Source organism: Mesoplodon bidens (assembly GCF_964165515.1).
Source record: "Mesoplodon bidens genome assembly, chromosome: 3".
Taxonomy (NCBI): domain Eukaryota; kingdom Metazoa; phylum Chordata; class Mammalia; order Artiodactyla; family Ziphiidae; genus Mesoplodon; species Mesoplodon bidens.
This window is the reverse complement of record NC_138178.1, coordinates 36724381-36748264: the sequence shown is the minus strand read 5'-3', so window position 1 is coordinate 36748264 and position 23884 is coordinate 36724381. Positions and strand designations below refer to the sequence as shown.

The window sequence follows — 23884 nt, the reverse complement described above, 5'->3', positions numbered from 1 at the left end:
TTGCGGCGAGCAGGGGCTACTCTTCGTTGCGGTGCATGAGCTCTAGGCGTGCAGGCTTCAGTAGGTGTGGCTCGCGGGCTCTAGAGCTCAGGCTCAGTAATTGTGGCACACGGGCTTAGTTGCTCCACGGCATGTGGGATCTTCCCGGACCAGGGCTCGAACCTGTGTCCCCTGCGTTGGCAGGCAGATTCTTAACCACTGTGCCACCGGGGAAGTCTTGCACTCTTTCTTTTTAGATGAGATTGGCCTACATGGTTCATGCCTGGCAGCTGTGTTTTTAGCCTGTTTCACAGGCTGTTGAAAGACCATTTACGAAAAGCACTAGTTACCTGTGTTGCTGGTTACAAATTACTGATGTAAAACCCAATACACTTCCTTTTTTTTTCTGGTGACTTGGAGAATGAGAACCCCAATTTTCCAGGGCAATCTTGAGTATAAAATATTTGTCCTTGTAAAGCATCAAAATGTCTCAAATTCCAATAGCTGGCAGCCAAACCATACCTCTCAGAATGTCTCACATCGGTCTGTAAGAGGCCTGGGCTCTGGGGCCAGAAGTCATTTCTCAAATTGTATGGCCTAATTTTCGGTTCAGAAAGTATAGTCACTAGAGTTGAGACAGCTTATCCTTGAACTGTTCTCTAATTGCTCTACCCACCCTCATCTCACTTTCTGTATGAAGTAAGCGGAAAAATACCTTTAGAGCCCGGAGACCAGTGAACTCATGCCGCAGCGGCCTCCCCAAGATAACCCCAGACCGGTGTGGTTGCAGCATCAGGCTGAAAGGGGAAATGCTCCTCTCCTAACAGATTCTTTTTTGTTTTTTGGCCGAATAGTGCTGCTTGCAGGATCTTAGTTCCCCGACCAGGGATCGAACCCAAGCCCCCTGCAGTGGAAACTCGGAGTCTTAAGCACTGGACCGCCAGGGAGGTCCCTAACAGATTCATTTCATCTCATAGAAGCCCCACCACCCGAAAAAGAAACTGCTGCCATCAGAGGGGAGCAAAGGGGAAATTATGGGGCTCAAAATTGATAGATTCGTGACATATAAATCCTCTGACCATTAGTGTGGGGTCCCTGTGCCATCAGCATCATCTGGAAGTGTGTTAAAAATGAAATCCCCGGGCCTCCCTTCAGACTTACTGAACCGGAAACTCTGGGGGCGGCGTCCAGCACGTGGGTTTAACAAGCCCTCCAGGTGATCCTGATTCAGCCACCAGTTTGAGAACCACTGTGCTAGACCTCTGGTTCTCAGACTTCTCATTGGGGTCCTGGAACCCACTCCAGGCATTCTGATTTTCTGATTTAGTTGGCATGGGGTATGGCCCAGGCAAGGGAGTTTTGAAAGCTTCCCAGGTGGTTCTAAGATGCAGTGAAGTTTAAAAACCACTGCTCTAGAGCCTTGTTACTCAGAATGTGGTCCATGCACCAAAAACATAGGTGTCACCTGGGAGCTTGCTAGAAAGGCATACCTCAGTCTCAGCCCAGCCCCACTGAAGCAGAATCTGCATTTAGCAAGATCTCCAGGTGATTTCATATGCACTATGAAGTTCGAGAAGCACTCCTCTAGACTAGTCAGGATGGAGATTATCAACTTCAAACCTACTCTTGTCCAACAGGTGAGCTGAGAGTCACAGCTGACCTCTCCAGCCATCTTCAGCATCACACCTGGCTTTTGGTGGGCACAGGCAGCAGCTTACCTATTTTGAGCTTGCTGGCCCAGCACCAGCTCCATTGGTGACAGCAAATGAACAAATACTTTCATTTTTATTAATAAGGGGAGTGAAAAGTGGTACAGGGTTGTAAAGGTATATGTCTTTTTAAAGCCACAATTCTCAGTTTTAAGACAAAAACACTTGCAATTCACTTAAATATTTGAAGTGTATACCATACAGAACTCTCAGAGAGATGTAACATTATAACTGTAACTGTTTGGCAATCATTCATTTAAACCAATAACAGCTCCTTGCTGTTTTTACCAGCGCTTTGTCTTTCAGGCAGTCAGAGTTCAGGGGGAACAACAGTCCCAGTCACTCAGGCGCTATCAGGTTCCTGTCAGTCTTGCCAGGGCAGCGCCCCGATAAGGAGAGCCCCACTTGGGCATCAGCTGTATCAGAATTACAGACCCACTTCTGCATTTTAGACCAGTGGCTCTGACCATGGTGTTGAGACACAGCGGTATGTCACAATCAGGGGGAAGGGACCTTACAAGAATTCTGAGCTTAACACACATTAAAGCACCGAAGTTTGTAACCAGTTATCGCATTGTTATAGATAAATTACAGCAAATTCAGTCTTATCCCCATATTGACAGCAATTTTTCTTACACTTATTCTGGTACGCTTTCTAGCATGGGAGAGAAAGCAGAGGCCTCTGGCCAGGCAGGAGGACACACGTGGCCCTGTGCATTCAATGGGAATGTGCTGTGCATGTGAGTCTACAGCCCATGTCAAGGGCAGGAAAATACAAGATCCATTGATTTAGACCGAGCTGCAACTGTCTAGTAACCAATAAGGGCCCTATGGCAATTCAGGAATCGTTCAGTGGATGGACCGTTCAGTGGATGGCGTTTGGACAGTGGTCTGACCCTTTTGAAAAAACTAAAACTGGATCTCTACTTCACAAGATATACAGAAATCAATTCCAGATGAGTTATAGATCTATACTGTAAAAGATCTGGAATCAGCTATAGGAGAGTATTTTTGTAATCTTGCAGTGGGGTGGGACTTCTTAATCTTAAACAAGACAGAAATCGTCAAAGCTAAATTGAACTCATGGAAATAGAAAAAGTCTTTTATATTAAAAAGATACTGTGGGGACTTCCCTGGTGGCGCAGTGGTTAAGAATCACCTGCCAATGCAGGGCACACGGGTTCGAGCCCTGGTCCGGGAAGATCCCACATGCCGCGGAGCAGCTAATCCCGTGCGCCACAACTACTGAGCCTGTGCTCTAGAGCCTGTGAGCCACAACTAATGAGACTGCATGCTACAGCTACTGAAGCCCGCATGCCTAGAGCCCGTGCTCCACAACAAGAGAAGCCACCACAATGAGAAGCTCGAACACCACAACGAAGAGTAACCCCTGCTCCCCGCAACTAGAGAAAGCATGTGTGCAGCAACAAAGACCCAACCCAGCCATAAATAAATAAATAAATAAATAAATAAGATACTATGAACAAAGTTCAAAGACAGTGCACAGACGAGGAGGAAATATCTGCAACAAAGTCTGCAGTGTAGCAGATAAGAGTCAAAATCTTGCTCTGTAAGAGCATCTACAATTCATAAGAAACTGTCCACCCAGTAGAATAGAAGGTAAAAGATATGATCCGGCAATTTAAAAATGAATAAAAACATTATATCCATATGAAAAGATGTTCAACCTTACAAATTACCAGGGAAATACCCATTAAAGCAAGATACTATTCTTTTGCCTGTTAGGCCATCAGAAATTGAATAGTGTTTCTAAGAAATCTCTGCCTTTTTGAGCATTAACTTCATCTTTTAAAATTAATTCCAGAATTTTTCTAGTAAGTAATGTATCAACTATTTTAAATTTGGTAAGAGTACATAAAATGATATATAAGAGCCATAAATTCTTTTTTCTTGTTATGGTGGTAAAATATATAACATAAAATTACCATTTTAACCATTTCTAGGTGTACAGTTCAGTGGCATTAAGTACGTTCACATTGTTGTGCAGCCATCACCACCATCCATCTCCAGAACTTTTTCCTCTTCCCAAACTGAAACTCTATACCCATTAACAGTAACTCCGGGTTTCCCTGGTGGCACAGTGGTTAAGAATCCGCCTGCCAATGCAGGGGACACGGGTTCCATTCCTGGTCCAGGAAGATCCTACATGCCGCAGAGCAGCTAAGCCCGTACGCCACAATTGCTGAAGCCCGCGTGCCTAGAGCCCATGCTCCACGACAAGAGAAGCCACCGCAATGAGAAGCCCACGCACCGCAACAAAGAGCCCCTGCTCACTGCAACTAGAGAAAGCCCGTGCGCAGCAACGAAGACCCAACGCAGCCAAAAATAAATAACTAAATAAAATCTATTTTAAAAAACCCCACTAACTCCCCTTCTGTCCCCACAACCCCTGGCAACCACCATTCTGCTTTCTGTCTCTATGAATTTGCTCTAGTAGTTTCAGGGGAGATCAAAACATTTAGAAAATGAGACCCCTTCTTTCCTATTTCCTTAATGCCTGACTCATCTCTGAGTTTTCTCTACTGGAGATCTGGCCATCCAACCGCTTGCTCACAAGCCTGCTTCCTCAGAAGCCTGCCTCCCTGTATCCAGTCTCATCCACAAAATATGCTCATTTTGAAATAGCAAACACTCTTTCTACTGGTGAAGTTCCTTTTTAAAGAAAATTCCCAGCTCCTACCATCTCATCCCATCTCTACTCATTAACATGTCGATGAAGTTATTCCCCTTTTATCTGACCACATCAGCTTCTGAGTTTTCATTTTCTTAATTGACCACCAACAAAAAAAGAGAATTGCCTGCAGTTGAATGTACTCTATACTCTTGATTTCACCAGTGTCACCTTTTCTTGAGGAGGAGCTTGGGAGGAACCAGGATCCCTCATCCTTCCCAGCTCAGTGATTTTTTTTTTTTTCCCATTTGGAGGCCCTTGTTAAGTCAGATTGCCCGAAGGGTGCTCTTTTCTGTCCTTTAGAAAGGCTCCCGTGCCTCTGTGTTATCAGAGATCAACCTTAAAAGAACTCTCAACCTTCCTTTGGCCTTCCCTGGAGTATAACAGTCTTGAATCTTTGTCTACGTAAAGGAGGATAGGACTGGTCCTTAAGCAGCAGACAGTGGGGGGGTTATTGGGTCTGGATTCTGCTCAGATGGGCCTCTGCAGTGAGGTGACAGAGGAAGATAATCACACAAATTAAGCATCATGTTTAAAGGCTCCCAGATCATAAAGGAATTCTCATTGTCTAATAGTTCAGGACTAATTTTTTTCCCTTTAAATCTTTGATCTATTTGAGATTTGTCCTGGTATGGGTCCAACTGAAATTTTTCTATTTGACTTAACTGGTTGTTCCCAGCATCATGAATGCTGGTGTCTTTTGGATGTGGTGTCTTTTCTCCATGGATTTGAGAGGCTACCCTTATATTCAACGTATGCTAGATTCCCATGGTCATAGAGATTATTTTTTTCTGTTCCACGAGATTATTTTTTTCTGTTCCACTGGTCTGTCTATTCATGAGCCACCTGAATTAAATTCTGAATTCACATGTATTAAATTCTGAATTCACATGTCCGTTCAGTCTATTTCTGGAGGTTTGGTTTTGTTTCATTGGTCTGATTGTCTATTAATGTTTGAATTACAGTAAGTCCCCTACGTACAAACAAGTTCTGTTCCGAGAGCATGTTCGTAAGTCCAGTTTGTTCATTAAGTCCAACAAAGTTAGCCTAGGTACCCAACTAACACAATCGGCTATGTGGTATTGTACTGTAACAGGTGTATAATACTTTTCACACAAATAATACATAACAAACAAGTAAACACAAAAAATAAAACATTTTTAATTTTCAAGTACAGTACCTTGAAAAGTACAGTAGTATAGTACAACAGCTGGCATCCAGGGGCACGTTCATGTCTTTGAAAGTTCATAATTTGAAGGTTTGTATGTAGGGGACTTACTGTATTGAGATTTTATGTTTTAACATTTGACAGAGATAGTTGCTCCCCGCCTTACTCCCCTCATTTCAGTCATTAATCTTATCTACAATAATGTTTATTTTTGTACTGTTAAAGACTCTTATACTTCAGTTACATGATTTGCCAGTTTTAAATGATAAACTTTGAACTCCCAGGTATACAGATGAGGCAGTTAATGAATATATCCTATATCCCAGTTTCTTCCTCACAACCCCAATTTTGGTTAGCATGTCATTTCTACATGGCTATGTAACATTTACATTCTCTTTTTTCACTCTAATCGCCACAGTAGTTTTAGACGTTGTTCTAAAGTTAAATGTATCTGTTCAGCCCCAGTCCTTTTGCTCTAGCATTGCCTTTGTCTCGTGGTTGACGGAAATTCATCTCCCAATAGTTTCCTCAAGGAGGGTCATAGGAACAATATTCTGCGAACTTGTGTATATTCAGAGCTGTTGGCCTGTAAACTTTATGCTTGAAGGACAGTTTTGTTGAACGTAAAATCCTTGACATCCGTTTTCTTTTCTTGCATGTCTTATAGCTCTTGCTGTACGATCTGCAGGGATTGAATGTTACCGGAGAGAAATTTGAGACTGGTTGATTTTCTTCCCCCATATAAGTGATTTGATCTTTTTACCTTGTTGTCTCCTGTCTCATTAGTAACCACCCTGGGGTAGTTTTCCTTGGCACCCAGTGTACCTTTCAAGGGTTCCTCTATCTTTTTTTTTTTTTTTTTAATGTATTTACGTATTTAATTTTTTGACCACGGGGCACATGGGATCTTAGTTCCCTGACCAGAGATCGAACCTGCGCCCCCTGTGTTGGAAGTGCAGAGTCTTAACCACTGGACTGCCAGGGAAGTCCCATCAAGGGTTCTTCTATCTTTATAGATTATACTTGAAGGATTTGTTCTATTCCTTTGGCTTAGTTTCCTTTTTTGAGAACTATAGTTATATATTTATTGATTCTCCTTTTATCTCACTTTGGTTTCTGTCATTCTCTTTAATCTTTTTTTGAACTTTATTTTTTTTTATACAGCAGGTTCTTATTAGTTATCTATTTTATACATATCAGTGTATACATGTCAATCCCAATCGCCCAATTCATCCCACCACCACCACCCCGCCCCGCTTTCCCCCCTTGGTCTTTAATCTTTCTAACTTCTTTCTATGTTTCCATCTCACTTCAATTCTCCCTTTCCCTTCCTGTGCTTTCCAAGGTGCCTATTTTCCTTTGTGTTCCTCCCCGTTTTGTCTTCATTTCTCTGGATTTTTTTCCCTTCTTCCCAGCTCACATTTCCTCTATTCCTGTTGTCTCTTCTCAACTTCTACTTTGTGGTCTTCCTTCACAGAGGCAGTTGCTTCACTTAACATTTTTTAGGGATGAAAAATGGTCATTTTTCTCAGTAACAATAATTCCCGTGATTCACTTGGAAAAGTCAAGGCTCTCTCCACTGCTTTACAGAAACAGAAAGCTTCCTGCACACACAGCTCATCTGTGTGATTCTGTATAATTGTAGCCTCACCTCCCTTGCTTCTCCGGATCAAAGAAGCCAGCCCTGCTCACCCCAGTTCCCAATGTACCGATGCACTTGAGGGTGAGTCCCTGACCCTCAGGAAGTGATTTTCTGCCTGAGCTTTTTGAGACACTGCCCCCAAGAGCGCCCCCCTCCTACTTTCCATGCTTGTTCTCGTCACTTTTTCCCTCCTTGGCTTCTGCCCAGTCTCTGCTGTTTTTGGAAGCCCTTACATGTATTTTGTTGTCTGCAAATTAATCTCCCTCCTGATCTCACTGAAAACAAAGTCTGAGTTTTTGTTTTCCCTGTTGCTTCTGAGCTCAGCCTGGAACATACCAGTTCTGATTTTAGGGCAATGAAAAACCTTATTAACTACTGTCCCTATTCGGAAGAGAACAACTACTAAGGTCATCACAAAAGGGTTTTGGGTCATGTTAGCTTGAAGAAAATGAATCAGGGCCTCAGCCTGGAGGTTCTTATAGAAGAGATAATAGCAGAGCTCTGTGATAGAAACTTGCAAAAGAACAGTCTTGCAGGATGTTGAGGAAGCACAGAATTTCTGGCCCTAGCCAGGTGGGAGCTTGCATGGTGCCCCTCATTCCTGTATCCATCCCCTGGAGATCTGGGGGAGGGGGGCCAGAGGGCAATTATAGGAGTCCACAGATTACCAGCAGCATGTATGTCAGTGTGAGCATGAAATGTAATTATATGCTTAATTACAAGTTTAAGTAGATCTTATTTTGACTAAAGACATGAGTGGAACCAAGGTTCAACCTGAGATATGCAGGCCACATTGTATCATGTTCATATATGGAAATTTACATTAACTTATAGAGACTAATAATCACTGAATTGAGCATCTAACCTTAAACAGTTTATCAGCATTAACAATGGAAATGTCACTAGGACTTTGTGTAATTATTTTGCTAATTGTCTTCCTTGCTATGAATGGAACTACTTTCTTATGAGGTCTAATGTGTGATGTTAGGTCTTAGTAATAATCAGGCTATCACCTTTATCAATAAAAGCATTGACTGACTTCTGTATACTCTATAGAATTTTTAAAAAGGGTGAAGATACCTTACAGAAATAGAGCACAAAGAAATTATAGTAAAGAAGAAAATACTGGGAAGGAAAAAATGAAATGAAAGAACAAATTGCATGCTGTGAAAACATCCAGTGTTCCTGCCCTGAGCTTCTGGCTCCAAGCTTCCAAGCAGGCAAGGCAAAGAGGGAGCCACAGTCAGGGGCATGAGGCAGACACAGATCACTCAGAAGAGCAGCAGCTCCTTTTCATATTTCCATCAGAGAGAAATTTCCTCCTCTGGCCGATCAAGAGGATATTGTGTGGTATAAACAATGTCATCAACAACTTCCTGGCAGCATTAATGTTCCTGACAGCTGCTGACTTAAAAAAGTGCACAATGTGAGAGTTGAGGGTTAAGTTTTATTTGGGAGAAAATGAGAACTATGGCTCGGGAGACAGCATCTCAGGTAGCTCTGAGAAACTGCTCCAGACGTAATGGGGGAGGTCAGTATATATGTGATTTTGGTGAAGGGGGAGTATATTGCAATCAAGCACATATTTTTTTGCAGAAGGTTTTTGCTAGTCTCGTGAAGTTTACTGCTAGTCCCAAGGAGCAGACGTCACCATGAAGGAATTGAGTGCTTTTCTAGATACGAGGAGATGCAAGAATTGGGCTCATAAAATGGTCTCCTGAAAATATTAACTATCTGAAGACCTGTTCTGCCAGTTTTTCCCAGAGCACGGAGGGCCTCATTTCTGCTCTCCACCCTGAACTCCTTTCAGGGGGAGTTGAAAGTCAGCAGCTGCAGCAGCATGTGATTTAGTCCTTGTAGAGGTAGATGGTAAGTGCCAATTTGTAGCTGACACAGCCATTAATTTCTTTTTTTATTTTTTACTTTTTAAAATATTGATTAACAATGTCATGTTAGTTGATAGAAGTTCATTTCTTTTTAATTTTTTACTTTTTGGCTGTGCTGCACGGTATGCGGGATCTTAGTTCCCCGACCAGGGATCGAACCTGTGCCCCCTGTAGTGGCAGCACGGACTCTTAAGCACTGGACCACCAGGGAAGTCTGTGATTAATTTCTAATGACCCTTCTTAGAGTGTTCATCAGTGTCAGCCAGAGCCATTAAACCAACACGCAGTTCAGTGAACACAGTTCTGCCGGTGTCAGAGCAGTGTGATCCAGGCCCACAGCTCTGCTGGCTTAATCCTGGGACAGACTTTAGAGTCTATCATTTCAGGGAGGGAATGCATGTTCTTCCAGCAGTCCTCCCTCATGATTTGTTTCACCCAAACGTTTGCTAAGTATTGGGCAGTAGTTTGGCAAGTTTCTGGAAGGTAGATATTTTGTATTACCAATGGGAGATCTATCTGTAGACTCTCACTGCAGGTAAATTTGAGGGCTCTTTTTTTTTTTTTTGGCTGCGTAGCATGTGGGATCTTAGTTCCCTGACCAGGGATCAAACCCGTGCCCCTATAGTGGAAGTGCAGAGTCCTAACCACTGGACCACCAGGGAAGTCCCCAAATTTGAGGGCTCTTTTAACTGCCCACTTACTTGGTTCCAGTCATGTGTATAGACACCTAGAGTCCTTGTTGCTGGTGCCCTGTCATCTTGTCTCTGTCTTACTTAAATGTCAACTAATAAGATTATAATCATCAGACATTTTAATGCACAGAATTATTATATAAGCTCCATTTGAAAGGAGACTGAGCTTTAGGGGAATATCTGTGGTACCAATAAGAAACTCATTCATTCATTCATCAAATTTAATAGAGCACCTACTAAGCATCGAGCACCATGGTGAGTATTGGGGACTGTGTACCCTGTTGCTTTCCTTTGATCAGGAATTTGAAAATTCCCACCTGATCTCATTTCCCAGTGGAGAAACAGGTAGAGACCTGGAACCCACATCTTTAAGACTTAGAAATTCTGGGTGATCACCATAAAGATATGAGACCTGGCAACTGGATAACCAGTTAGAAGGAAATAAACCTGTTTTTTGTTTTGTTTTTTTTTAAGTTTTGAGGGTTCTCTAGCCTTTTTATTTTCACTCAAAGTTTAATTCATTTTAAATTTCCCCTTTGGTTTTCTTTTCTCATCATTACAGGAAATTGAGTACAAATTGTACAATTTTCTTCATTGTTTCAGATTTTGAGATCCAGAGTGAAAATGGGGAGAACTCTAACCAAGACATATTTGAGGATGTTGAATCACATGAAATGTTCTCCGAAATGCCTGAGGGGGAAGGCATTCCACAATCTGACTGGGAAAGTGACTTGGAGAGAGACTGCAGCTCCCGGGGGCCCCCGGGAAACACCCCGGGGGAGGACCATGGGGAGGTGCCACCCCAGGGCAGGGAAGTTGGACAGCTCATAGGCCTTCAGGGCACCTACCTGGGTGAGAAGCCCTATGAGTGTCCCCAGTGTGGGAAAACCTTCAGCCGGAAATCCCACCTCATCACACACGAGCGGACCCACACAGGAGAGAAATACTACAAATGTGACGAGTGTGGAAAAAGCTTTAGTGATGGTTCCAACTTCAGTAGACACCAAACTACTCACACCGGGGAGAAACCTTATAAGTGCAGGGACTGTGGGAAAAGCTTCAGCCGGAGTGCAAACCTCATAACCCACCAGAGGATCCACACGGGAGAGAAACCCTTCCAGTGCGCCGAGTGTGGCAAGAGTTTCAGCAGGAGCCCCAACCTCATCGCCCATCAGCGGACTCACACGGGGGAGAAACCGTACTCGTGCCCCGAGTGCGGCAAGAGCTTCGGCAACCGGTCCAGCCTGAACACGCATCAGGGGATCCACACGGGAGAGAAGCCCTACGAATGTAAAGAATGCGGCGAAAGCTTTAGTTACAACTCCAACCTCATCAGGCACCAGAGGATCCACACAGGAGAGAAGCCATACAAGTGCCCCGACTGTGGACAGAGGTTCAGCCAGAGCTCGGCCCTCATCACCCACCGGAGAACTCACACGGGAGAAAAACCTTATCAGTGCAGTGAGTGCGGGAAGAGCTTCAGCCGCAGCTCCAACCTGGCCACTCACCGGAGGACCCACCTGGTGGAGAAGCCCTACAAGTGCGGGGAGTGCGGGAAGAGCTTCAGCCAGAGCTCCAGCCTGATTGCACACCAGGGGATGCACACGGGCGAGAAGCCCTACGAGTGCCTGACATGTGGGGAGAGCTTCAGCTGGAGCTCCAACCTCATCAAGCACCAGAGGATCCACACGGGTGAGAAGCCCTACAAATGCAGTGAGTGTGGGAAAGGCTTCAGCCAGCGCTCCCAGCTGGTGGTGCACCAGAGGACCCACACGGGTGAGAAGCCCTACAAATGCCTCATGTGCGGCAAGAGCTTCAGCCGGGGCTCCATCCTGGTCATGCATCAGAGAGCCCATCTGGGAGACAAGCCATACAGGTGTCCCGAGTGCGGGAAAGGCTTTAGCTGGAATTCAGTCCTCATCATACACCAGCGAATCCACACTGGGGAGAAGCCCTACAAATGCCCCGAGTGTGGCAAAGGCTTCAGCAACAGCTCCAATTTTATCACACATCAGAGAACTCACATGAAGGAGAAACTTTACTGAAGGGGCAGAGAGGGAAGGTGAGGGACTGGCCCAGGAGGGCACTTGCCACTCTGCCCCCAGACAGGGGTGTGTCTGTAGAAGAGCCATTCTTCCTAAAGCCTTGTTGGGGATCTTTGCCAGAGTCTTACCCCTGCTCACCCTCATTTCTAGGATCCCATCGTCTTAGTGGTTAGAGTCAAACCCCGAGAACAGAGCGTAGGAATGGAAGGTCGGAAAGCTGGGCCTTTTTCTGTCACGTTTCTCGACTTGATTGGGTCCTTCTCTCTTGATCCTCTGTGCCCCAGTTTCCTCTTTGGTAGAACAGGGGGGAGATTTCTCTGTGTGGAACGGAAGACAGCATGGCCCACATTTTAGAGAAATACCAGAAACCTGTTGGTGGTGTCTGGTCGTTCTGCTGCCAGTTGTTGGGCTAAGTGCGTTCACCCGAGCTGCTAACATCCCGGGACCCCTGCCATTGCAGAACTGGCCCTTCCTGCCTTTGTGTCCTGGGGCTTGACTTTGGGTCAAGGTGGAGGGGCTTCTCCAATTCTGAGTCATCCGCATGAAGCTAGAGCCCTTTTCTCGTTCTAGAAAGTGTCAGGAACACCGAAACACGAGGGGGTCTGGCCCAGAAGCAGTGTCCCGGTACCTTTCCATTGATAGGAGTTGCCCAGGGCCTGCCAGGGAAGGCATAAACGGAGGAGATGTATGTGTTTGCTCTTGTCTCTGCTTACTGTCCTGGGGTAAGTCGGCTGTGGTTCGGCGGGGACACGTTTATTCTTGCAGGGTTTCAGTTTCTGAGTGTGAGGTGAAGTCAGAGCCGCCAGCTGCCTCCCCCTGGTGGATGGTGTTTCTGTCTTGTTCAGGGTGAAACAGTCCTGCACTCTGCAGGGTCGCCTTGTGTCTTTACCCCCCAGATACATGGCCCCGTAATCATCACTCTGTGCACTTGTCGTTTTTATCTTATATATGCAGATCTAGAATTCTGTCTGGTAGCTTTTGTATACCAAGAACGTTATTTTTAAGGAAGTGTTGATTTTGAGGACACATCACCTGTACTCTGGAGAGATTTGGGCTTGAATCAAGAGTTGTCCTACAGATGTTGCCCTTGATCTTGGGATGCTACCAGGGCTTTCTTCTTGGGTCCATGAGCTGTGAAACAGTAAAGACAGGATGATAGCAGGTGAAGGGGTTTGTTAGGAGGGAAGAGGAGGGTAAATAGGCTTTTCTCTCCTACACGTAGGGCCTGCCCTCAGAACACACCTTGGTTCTTACAGGGTGGATGCTCCAAATTGCCTAATAAACTTGAGTCCCACTCTTTTCCTGAGTCTGTCTTTTCACATGTGTTAAAAACCCGAACTTGACAAACCCATATCTCACTTCCCCACCCCACCCACCTCCTGCCCCAGGCTGGAAGTGTTCCAAGACCTTTAGGGGGAAAGAAGTCACTTGCTTCAAAGAGCACACCTTTGGGTGAACCTAGTCCTGTGTGCTTGACCAGTGCACCCACCTCTCCACTGCTCTTTGCTAACTCTGCATCCAGTCTGTCAACCAACACTTGGAGCGGCAGCTTTGGCTAAGGTGCCAGATGATTCCCAATGGTCTCCTTGGGAGGAGAATCAACTAAGTTAGACACAAGGAAGCTCTGGGCAGTAGCAGTTGTTACACCAAACCACGTAGGCTGTGAAATCCCCGTCACCGATTCCATTCCTTCACTTACAGGGCAAACATTTACTGAGGGCGTGTGTACCATCACCATGCTAGGTGCTGGAGAAAGGTTGTGAACAAGAAGTTCCCGTTACCCGTCATCATGCCGCTTTACTAGGAGAAAGATTTCCATCTGTCTGGGAAGATACAAGAGCTGCCCTGCCTGTAAGGGAGAGTGGACAGGAGGGTTTCCTAGGTGGCATTCAGTTCTGGAATTTGGGTTGTAGAAGATGGTGGTTTTTCTCTTTCCCTTAAGCTCAACTTGAGAAAAGAATTGATATTAAGGTTTTTAAACCTTTCTAACTAAATTTCTTGTTTTATTCCTCCCTACCTGGTATAAACACAAAATGTCCTGGAAAGAAAGGAAACCAGATTAGCTGAAATTGCAGAATTAGACTGGAACCAGGTTGGGGAAATGACAAATGGTGGTTCTAGAAAGGTTGAGAGCCCATTGCTTCCTGTCCTTCTTGCACCTAGAGGGGGTCTGCAGAGGCAAGGAGGGGTCTTCATGCTGGATGTGTCGGATGGAAGGACACAGCCTTCTTCCCCTAAAAAAAACCGTCAAGAAGCCCCAGCCCCCCGGAAGATCTGCCTCTGCCACATCTTTGTTCACAACTCAATTACACCTGTGTCTCTATAACAAAGACTATTTCCCCTTCAAGGTACATATATTTAGGGACCGAGTTTTTGTTACCAGTTTGTTTCTAAGTTCATGGGAACAGCCTTGGGACCATTAAAAACCTACAGTAAATGGTTTTTTTAAAGGCATCTGCTTTACCCTCAGCGTGGCCCCCAGGCCCACCTCAGCAAGTCTTTCACGTGACTTTGGTCACTTCCCTCTCCCAGGCCCCGCAGTGGCCGCCCTGTACCCATTGGCCCTCAGACCCACGCCAGCCCCCAGGCTCTGCTCACCTCTGAGAACCTTGAACCTGCCAAGTGTGGCCTCCCTCAGTGTCCCAACCAGCAAACTTCTGTGTATCAAACCCTGTCACTTCCTTGCCTCCGGGCTCAGCCGAGATGTGTGCTTTTGGTTTAATAGTCATCTATCTCCACCTGTCACTTGCCGTCACCTCCCTCCAGGACTCAGGACCTTGCTCATCTGCTATTTCCTCTCTTGATTTCCAGTCTATCCCTCTCTACTGGCTTCGTCCTGCAACTTACTCACCTCCTGCCCTTGTTCCTAGAGCCTCAAACTTGCATGTTCATAACTCAAGTCCCCCACCTGCCTCCCTTGATCAGGGTGCTGGTTCCACAGGTGTGTTTCCTCGTTGTGAGTAGCACTGCCATCCACTCGGTGTCACCCAACCCAAAAACCTAGGAGTCGTCCAAGACTCTTCTTCCCTCGAATCCCTTAGACCTGTTTGGGAACCAAGCCCTTCTCAACTTTTCCCAGCCCCGACCCCCCTGGCCTAGTTCAGACCCCTGCCCGACACTGCAAAAGCCCCCTTCCTGGTGCCCCAAGTTCCCTCTGGCCCTGCTTCCCGCTACTCCATCCTCTGTGTTGTAGCCAGAGTGAGCGTCCTTCCACAGCAAAGAACTGAGCCTGTCACTGCCTAGCTTAAACCCTCCGGGGCTCCCCCATCCCCCTAAGGAGGCCACAGGCCTTGGAGGGCAGATGAGGTCTTCCTGATGGGGGCCTCTGTGGAACCTCACGTTCATACCTGGCCTTGCCCTCGTCACCACACCTCTATGCCCTTGACCATCCTCGCCCCCTGGCAGCTCCCCTCAGTGTGCCCTGCTGGGCCTCGTCTCTCTGCTCACTCTGCTCCCTCTTCTGGATTGCTGGGCTGCCCTCTCTGCCCAGGGCACACCTGCACATCTTTGAAGACTCAGCCTGGGTACCACCCCCTTCGTGAGGTCTTCCCTGCACTTGCCTGGCAGACGTGACCCTGCCCACCACACCCCTGAGCTCTCCAATTTCGGTGCCTGTGACTCTCATTGCATTGACCTGTTACATGATTCTGCCCTGTCCCTCTTCGAGTTTTTATGCTCACACCCCTACTGAGGTTCCAAACTCTCTCCAGCACTCAGAGCAGGGCCTGGCATGTGATAGGAAGTCAATAAATATTTGCCAATTGGGTTCTCTCCATACAGTTGTATGTAAATGCAAGAGGCGGATGGAGCCCAAAATTCTGACCTGGAAAATGCGTTAAGTTTCCTACACTTCCCTTTGGTAAGATGATTAAGTTAGTTTTAACTTCAGTGACCTTTCACCTCAGTTAATTTATTGGTATCAGTGAATGGAGACACAGCGAAAGACATTTATAAAAACCAACCCACCGGGCTTCCCTGGTGGCGCAGTGGTTGAGAGTCCGCCTGCCGAGGCAGGGGATGCGGGTTCGTGCCCCGGTCTGGGAAGATCCCACATGCCGCGGAGCGGCTGGGCCCGTGAGCCATGGCCCCTGAGCCTGCGCGTCCGGAGCCTGTGCTCCTCAATGGGAGAGGCCACAACAGTGAGAGGCCCGCATACCGCAAAAAAAAAAAAAAAAAAAAAAAAAAAAACCAACCCACCAACCAGAATCCTAACGAAAAAGCTTTTATTTTCAAAATGTCACAGATCATCAAAAGTCATTGAAAAACATGCATCCCCTTTCTTATAGCTCAGTCCATAGTACACCATCTATTTCTCTTCTCTCTGGGCAAGCAGTGAAGCTTGGAGACTTTATCTTACTCTCACCCTTTTAATCCCAGGGTATTCGTATAACTATATCCTGAGACAGTTCTTCTTGTTTTAACTTTTTGTTGAAACATAACACACAGTGACTTCCCTGGCGGTTCAGTGGATAAGACTCCACACTTCCAATGCATGGGGTGTGGGTTCAATCCCTGGTCAGGGAACTAAGATTCCACAAGCTGCCCGGCACAGCCAAAAAAAAAAAAAAGAAGAAGGGAAATATAACACATAGATAAGTGTACAGCTCATATAATTTTTACAAACTGTACACACCTGTGTAACCAGCACCCTGGTCAAGAAACAACTTAGCAGCACCCCAAAGTCCCCCCGTCAGGTCCCCTCTGGGTCAGTAATTTGTCTCCTCCTGACCCTGTTCTGAAGTTTGCAGTGGGGCAGGTGGAGTGTTGGGAGCTGAACTGACCTGGCTCTAGCCACACTTGTGCCACTAGCCACACACCCTCACTTTTAATAGAGATTTTACATTTTGAGGCAGGTCATCATGAGACTTCCTCTTGTTTTTCATGGAATTTTATTTCCTTTTGGGTTGCATTTCTGGTTTACAATAAGCCATAGTAGCTTAGTGTAACACAATTTATGGAAGGGTTACTCTGCACAGGCACTGTGCTAAGCTCTTTCCATGTGGGTCTCAATCCTGACAACAACCCTATGAGGTAGGTAAGTATCCCTACTTTACAGATGAGGAAGTGGAGACTCAGAGGAGAGGTTCAGCAGGTACCTTGCCCTGCACCTGTAGCTTAACCACTCAACTCCTGAAGTCAATAACCCCGCTGCCTTATTACAGCCACGAGAAACACCTAACGAACAAATGGAGAGAATAACAAAACATTAAAATAAGAACAGCATATTGGCTACTCCCCTAGTATCAAGATGATCCACAACTGTAACTGGTCCTTCCTTGCACGTGACTGGTGGTCGCCCTCCCCAACCCTTTATCCCTGATGGGGAGTCCTGTCTCATAACCAGGGAGCTGTGCAGGGGCCCAGTGTGCTGGGCTTGCCCTTCCCACAGTCTCTCACAGACAGACCTGGAGTTTTTCAAATGCAGGGCCATTTTAACCTCCCTGCTGCCTGGCCCTGTTAAGCTATTTCAAATCTCTGGACAGAATATTAGAGTCTTTTTCCTTTCTCTCACCCTCTTGACTTGATAAAATAGCCCGTGGCCACAGAGGAAGTGAAAGTGGAATCGCACGGATGATGCTCAGATTGTGAGACAGAAGGTTGCAGAGCCTGGTGGAGAGTAGGGGCTGTGGTTGATTCCCTTTGTCGCTCCACCCAGCCACTGGTGCAACTGAGCCCTTGCCTCTGGCATCAGCAGAGGCTGTGGCTCCTGGGCCTACCTGCCCCTCACTCCCTCGCCCCTGCTCACTCTTCCCAGTGTCCCAACTCTGTGAATTTTCCATCCATTCAAAGGCCCACGGCAGCTGTAGAAGAACAGCTGCTGGGAGGAGGAAGGCCTGGCTCCAAGGAAACACTTTGCCCAGGCCCCTCACAGCTCACAGGCCTTGGCAGGCACAGTGTCTCTGTCGTTTGTTTACACTGTTGGTGTCAGGGCAGGAGGCCTGCCAGGATGCCTCAGGGGGTGGCACATCTTGGCAGATTTACCACTCACGAGTTCCAGTCCCTAGGTTTCGTGGTGCAGGCACCCAGAGATGACCAGACACTGGGTGGGAGGCTCCTGGTAACTAAATTTCCAAGAGACCAATATTCCAGAAGCCCAATTATTATTCATTTACATTGGGGATCTCCAATCCCAAGCCACTTTCAGAGCACCCCTTGTTCCTGGTCTACAGTGACTGAAAACTGAAATGGTGGCTTTGTGATCAGACGGTGGCTGGTGAGCACGGATTGAAAGAAAGGAGTCATGTGACGCACCCCCCTCGGGTGATGAATGCTGCACTTCAAAATCCCCCTCTTGGGGCTTCCCTGGTGGCGCAGTGGTTGAGAGTCTGCCCCCCGATGCAGGGGACACGGGTTCGTGCCCCAGTCCGGGAGGATCCCACATGCCGCGGAGCGGCTGGGCCTGTGAGCCATGGCCGCTGAGCCTGCACGTCCAGAGCCTGTGCTCCGCAGCGGGAGAGGCCACAACAGTGAGAGGCCCGCGTACTGAAAAAAAAAAAAATCCCCTTCTCTTCCCTGCCCACCCCCCAGCGCTGTCGGCTCCGTCCCCAAGATTGCCTCGTTAACTTTTTTTTTTAATTAATTAATTTATTTTTGGCCGCGTTGGGTCTTCGTTGTTGTGCGCAGGCTTTCTCCAGTTGTGGCGAGTGTGCGCTGCTCTTCGTTGCGGTGTGCGGGCTTCTCATTGCGGTGGCTTCTCTTGTTGTGGAGCACGGGCTCTAGGCACGCAGGCTTCAGTAGTTGTGGCATGCAGGCTCACTAATTGTGGCTCGTGGGCTCTAGAGCACAGGCTCAGTAGCTGTGGCTCACGGGCTCAGTTGCTCCGCGGCATGTGGGATCGTCCCAGACCAGCGCTCGAACCCGTGTCCCCTGCATTGGCAGGCGGATTCTTAACCACTGCGCCCCAGGGAAGCCCTCGTTAACACTTTCTTCCAGGTTTCCCTGATGAACACGCCCCCTTCCACAGACAGGTTAGTGTCACTGGTTAAGTTGGAGTTAAGTGGACGATCCAGTGGGCTTAGGAGACAGTGGTCTCCACTCAGTACACCTGGCTGTAATTAGTTGAATTCTTAGAGGATACGCTTATTTCTTTCATCTCAAAACCCTTGTCTCCTTACACACTGCTTGTAAATCCCTCTGTGCCATGTTTTTCAAAACATATCAATGGTCTAGAAACCACCCTCTTGCTGAAGAGTTTCAGCACTATTGTCACTTGCCTCTCTCAGCTGTCCCATGTGATGCTGCCTTTCTGCGTCACTAGCTCCTGCCTGTCTCCCTCCTGTTCCTGTCCTGAGATCTGTGGCGCAGCAGACGGGGTATTGGGAGCCAAAGAGACCTGACAGGCCTGGTTCTAGACACACCTGTGCCCCTAACTAGCAGCAAGACTAGGGCAAATCACTTCTGGAGATCTCGTTTTTCCTCACCTGCTCAGCTGATGCCCGTGCTTGCACTTCCCGTTCCAGAAGGCTGCTCGAAATCACTCAGTGTGGCGGTGAACGTTGAAATCCTACTGTCTGTGGTAATATTAATAACTCAGATCGAATGGAACCTGCTTTCACCAAAGAATAGACCTTTCTAGGTTTCTGAGACCAACTGTCCTCTGAGGGACCAGAAAGCTTTAGCTGGGAAAATATCTCATCTGTGTAGACTCTTCGGGGGGCCTCTAGTCCCAGTCCTTGGGGAGTGTGGCTCGCAGCTCGAGGGCACGTATGCAAGTCTTCGCGTTTGGAGGATTGGTTGTGGTGTTGATGGGGAAGGTGATAGGAGCTAGGTTTCGGATGACCCTTTCCAGGTTTGATTTTGCTTCCAGTGAAAGTTCCATTGGCTCAGGAGATCCCTGAGTTAAGGGAATGGCACATGGAATACTCGGGTTAGTCATTTTCCCTTTTCTTTTTGTAACAGTGGAACCACTTTTTCAAGTGAAATCTTGCAACAATAGAAAACATGTAAAAGCAGAGATGCTCTGGTGACTGGATGGTGAGAACCCAAAGCGCTCTCCCAGGCTGGGTCTTTGCCCCACCTCACTGGTCCCTGAGGCAGCTCTCTGGAACTTCTGGGCTAGGCTGGTTTGAAAGCTAGCTGTGTGTGCATCCTGAAAGCGCTGGCCTGAGTTTTCCACATTAGCCCTCTTGGAACTAAAATCAAGAGGCTAGAAGGAATCTCCATGGCCCAGACTTGTAACTGGATTTAGGACTCTACAGAGAGCCCCCCTTGTTGTTCTGTTCTTCCCTTGCCCCACCGCAGGCTGCCCCTCCTGGGGGGAATTGTAGCTTCACCCACCTTTTGTTGAATTTTAGATCTTTTATCTGTTAAATAGGGAGTGAGACCTAACTAGGCAAAATTTGTTGTCAGAAGCAAACCAGATAAAATATGCATAAGTGAAGTATAGTTTCCTGCCCCCTTTTCCCTGAGGGTGCGCCTTCTTTCCTCCTGGGCTCTCCCAGCTGCTCTCCAGTATTTCCTTCCAGTCTTTTCCTTTAAAGCACCTCCCTTTAGCACTTATCACACTGCATTGGAGTTGTTCACCATTTCATTTTAGAAAATGCATCCTCTGCCAAGTGCAGAGTAGGGGCTGCACTAAGAGGAGGAAGTGTTTCGCTTGTCCCAAAGTATCTGCTCTACAATTGATTGTTAAATGAATAAGCGTCAATGATATTCATCTTGAATCACCCAGGACCGTGCACGCAGGAAATGAGGAAGTGTGTGTGTGTGTGTTAGGCAAGGGGGAGGATAGTGGTGAAGCATTAGCACAGTGGGCAACTATGCCAGAAAAGTACTTTAAGAGGCAAAACATCTGAACTGGAGTTTCAGCGCCACTCTAAGAGAGACCTGGGGTCCAAGCTGCCTGGGTTTAGTCACCTGTATAATAGGATTAAATACGGATTAACAGGGATAAACACCCGCTTTCAACAGTAAGGGAAAACGCTTTGGAAAGGGCCTCTCTTTCAGTGGTCCCCGGGCGGAGTAAGGTGAGAAGACGCCACCTCCCCAAATTATCACTGGGGTGGGAGAGGCGAGGCAGGACTACCCTCTCCACGTGCGACGATTATAGTTGCGGCTCCGCACCCCCAAATCCGGCGTGTATTAAAGTCCCACCCGTCGTCAATGATTCATCTGAAACAAATGGGCGCCCAAGACATCCGCATAGATTACTGGTTAATCCTGCTGTCAGTCTGCAGGCCCTGGTGTAGGCCTAAGGGAAATGTAGTCCGGCCAAGCCCCAGTCTTTCTGGGGCTCGCATTTCCGCTTCCGGTGTTTATGGCTGTCCGAGGGTCTGTACTAGGTGTCTGGTCTCGGGGTGGGAGTGTCGTGTGGGGACTTACTTTGCGTGCCCACAGAGAAGGTACCGCGGAGTCGGGGCCCTCCAGTGGTCGCAGGGCCTCGGCGGACGGGAGCGGCTCTCACCTCGGGCCTGGGCCCGCGCGGGCTGGGCGTGACCGGGCGGAGACGCCGGGTCCCGCGTCCCGCGTCCCCGCGAGCAGAGCCCGGGGCAGGATGCGCCCCTCATGCTGGTGGCGTCCTCCTTCTCTCTGCCCACCTGGCCCGGCGGGGATGACCCTGTCCCCAGGGCCCGCGTTTACCCCATAAAGCTTCTAGAGAAGGTCGCCCGCGGGGCAGAGTAGCCTTCCAGTGTAGGTCACGCTCTGCGGGCCAGTCACCCGGTCCACCGCCACCGGGCTGAGCCACTGCCCGTTTCCTGCCAGCTTTGTGGCCTTGGGCAAGTTCCTGGGGGTCTCTGAGCCGTGACTGCCTCAGCTTTGAGGGAGTTGAAGCCTGACTATCTCTTAACTTTCGTTCCAACTGTAACATCCTGTGAGTCTGTGATCTTATTATCCTTGCTGTTACATCTTGTAACCTTAACCAGGGTAAATCTCCCTGTTTGGGAGAGAGTTATGATGCCAAGACTGAGGAATCCAGAGAGGACCCGCCCAAATCTGAGAACCCACCCAGAGGCGAGGACAGTTGAGGGTTGGAGCGGTTGAATCTCTGAAGCTTAGAGCGGGCTCCACTCAGGCTCTGCTCTCCAAGGTGCTGCTACCTTGTGTGCCGTCTGGCTCTTGTACTGCATGTACTTGGCAACACTCTGAAGACCAGTGGCTTGGGAGAATGAGCAATTTATTGTCCCCATTATCTCCATCAGCTCATCCTCATTCTTCTGTATGGATCATTGGCCTTTTCTTGGGGTTCAGGAAATCGCTCTGCAAACACAGCTTCACGTTCCTCTGCTTTCCAACCAGACCACCAGCCCTTGACCCCTACTGTCAGACTTCTGGAGCTGCCTCCCCAGTGACAGAGGGCCAGACTCCATGGGCATCAGGACATGGGGAGGGAGGAACAGGAAGGTTTTTCTTCACCTCAATCCCACTGGGCTAACCCTTGTGATTTTCACTAGAATTCACTCTGTAATGTATGTCTCTGGCTCTAGAATTTCAAGTTCTACTTAGACTCCTATCAAAAGGTGGCTTCCCAGTGAAGTAAAGGAAGAGGTTTGAACTTCAGAGCACAGCTGCAGGGTTCTTCTCTGATCTGAACAATGGCTGTAGCTGTGGTTGAGCAAATCCAGACTTCTCAAGTACAAGAAGAGCTCCAAACAGTGAAGCTGGAAGAAGATTCCCACTGGGAGCAGGAAATTTTCTTTCAAGGGAGTATCCCTGGACCAGAGACCTCCTGCCAGCACTTTTGGTACTTCCACTATCAAGAAGCATCAGGATCCCGGGAGGCAGTCATCCAACTCCAGAAGCTCTGTCATCAGTGGCTGAGACCGGAGAAGTGTATGAAAGAGCAGATCCTGGAGTTGCTAGTCCTGAAACAGTTCCTGTCTGTCCTTCCCCAGGAGATCCAGATCTGGGTTAGACAAAAACATCCAGAGAGTGGAGAGGAGGCAGTGGCTCTGGTGGAAGACTTGCAAAAAGAACCTGGAAGACTGGGGCTGCAGGGGAGATATGGAAACTTAGTTCTGAGTAGTTAAAATAGAGGAATGTGAGAGACAGAGCCACCTTGGGTTCCCAGCAGTATGGGTGATGTGTACACTTTGCTGTTGGTGTCAGCAGGGAATTTGCTTATTCCCTGGGCCTGGTAGCTGCAACTTTCCTTCCATTTTCAGACTGACTTTTCAGAGGACGCACAACATGGGTTGCTCTGAGTGTTGGTCCCCACCAGTAAATAAGAGAATTGTTTAAAATAGTTTGAGCACCACTCTGATCCAGGAGGAGCGGATACAACCTATTTTCTCTTTGGAGAACAGCTCTCATTCAGCAGCAGCCAGCCTGAAGCAAGGGGTTTCACTGGTCTTTATTGACATTATTGAACCTTTAGGTCCTGTTGCAAAATAGCTGCCTTGTTGCTTGCTCTCTCTGTATTGTTAGTTTTGCCTAGAGGTTGACAGGAGCAGCCTTGGGAGAGCTGGGTGGGCAGATTGCAGTGGGCCTGGGTTCCAGATCTTATCTCCACAGCATCTCCCACACATCCACACTCTTTACTGCCCCTGCAGTGATTTGCATAAGACTGAGTTCCCCCTTTGCTTCTTTATGTCTGGGGATGATTAAGTTTTAGTGCCTACAGAATCCTGACCATTTCCAGTCCTTGAACAGGGACAGGAGGTGCTGTCAGAGGAGAAGGAACCCTCAGGATCGGTACTAGGTCCCCTAAACATCCATCTGAAGCAAGCAAGCACAGACAGAATCCATGTATCTATTCCAGGCAGTGGTGAAGAGCTCACAGCCAGAACCAGAAGACCAAATGAACCACAGCCCCAAAGTAAAACTTGGATCCTTCCACGAGAGTGGTAAGCAGCTGCAGTGTAGGGAGGGAGAAGGGACCCTCTGTGGGGAGGGCGCGAAACCCTCCCTGAGTGCAGGAAGTAGGGTAGAGGGTACAGCTCCTTTCCCTGGGAGGATGTGGCATATAAACTGAGGTTGACCACATGAATCTGTGGGGTCCTCAACAGGCACCTCCAAAGGGAAGAAGAACCTTGGTCGGCATGTTTTGTAAAACTACACAGCAGAGCTGGTGGCACCTCTCCTTATGTGAGTGAGACCTTACTGGTCCCAGGAGGTAAGGTGTGGGTACCAGT

General features: G+C 47.7%; 1 protein-coding gene across 6 annotated transcripts in view; it reads left to right on the top strand.

Annotated features, from left to right (window-relative positions):
- ZSCAN2 (zinc finger and SCAN domain containing 2) overlaps positions 1-23589 on the top strand; it is a 30885-nt gene extending 7296 nt beyond the window's left edge. For 4 of the 6 annotated variants that reach the window (XM_081227353.1, XM_081227350.1, XM_081227351.1 and 1 more), the window contains one exon: positions 10372-13102. In XM_081227353.1, the coding sequence (XP_081083479.1) occupies positions 10372-11813 (1442 nt within the window). In that variant the 3' untranslated portion in view covers positions 11814-13102. Of the gene's footprint in view, positions 1-10371; positions 13103-23511 lie in introns of those variants that run through there. The other 2 variants (XR_014015279.1, XM_081227355.1) reach the window with 2 other exon arrangements.
- Positions 23590-23884: the final 295 nt, after the last annotated feature.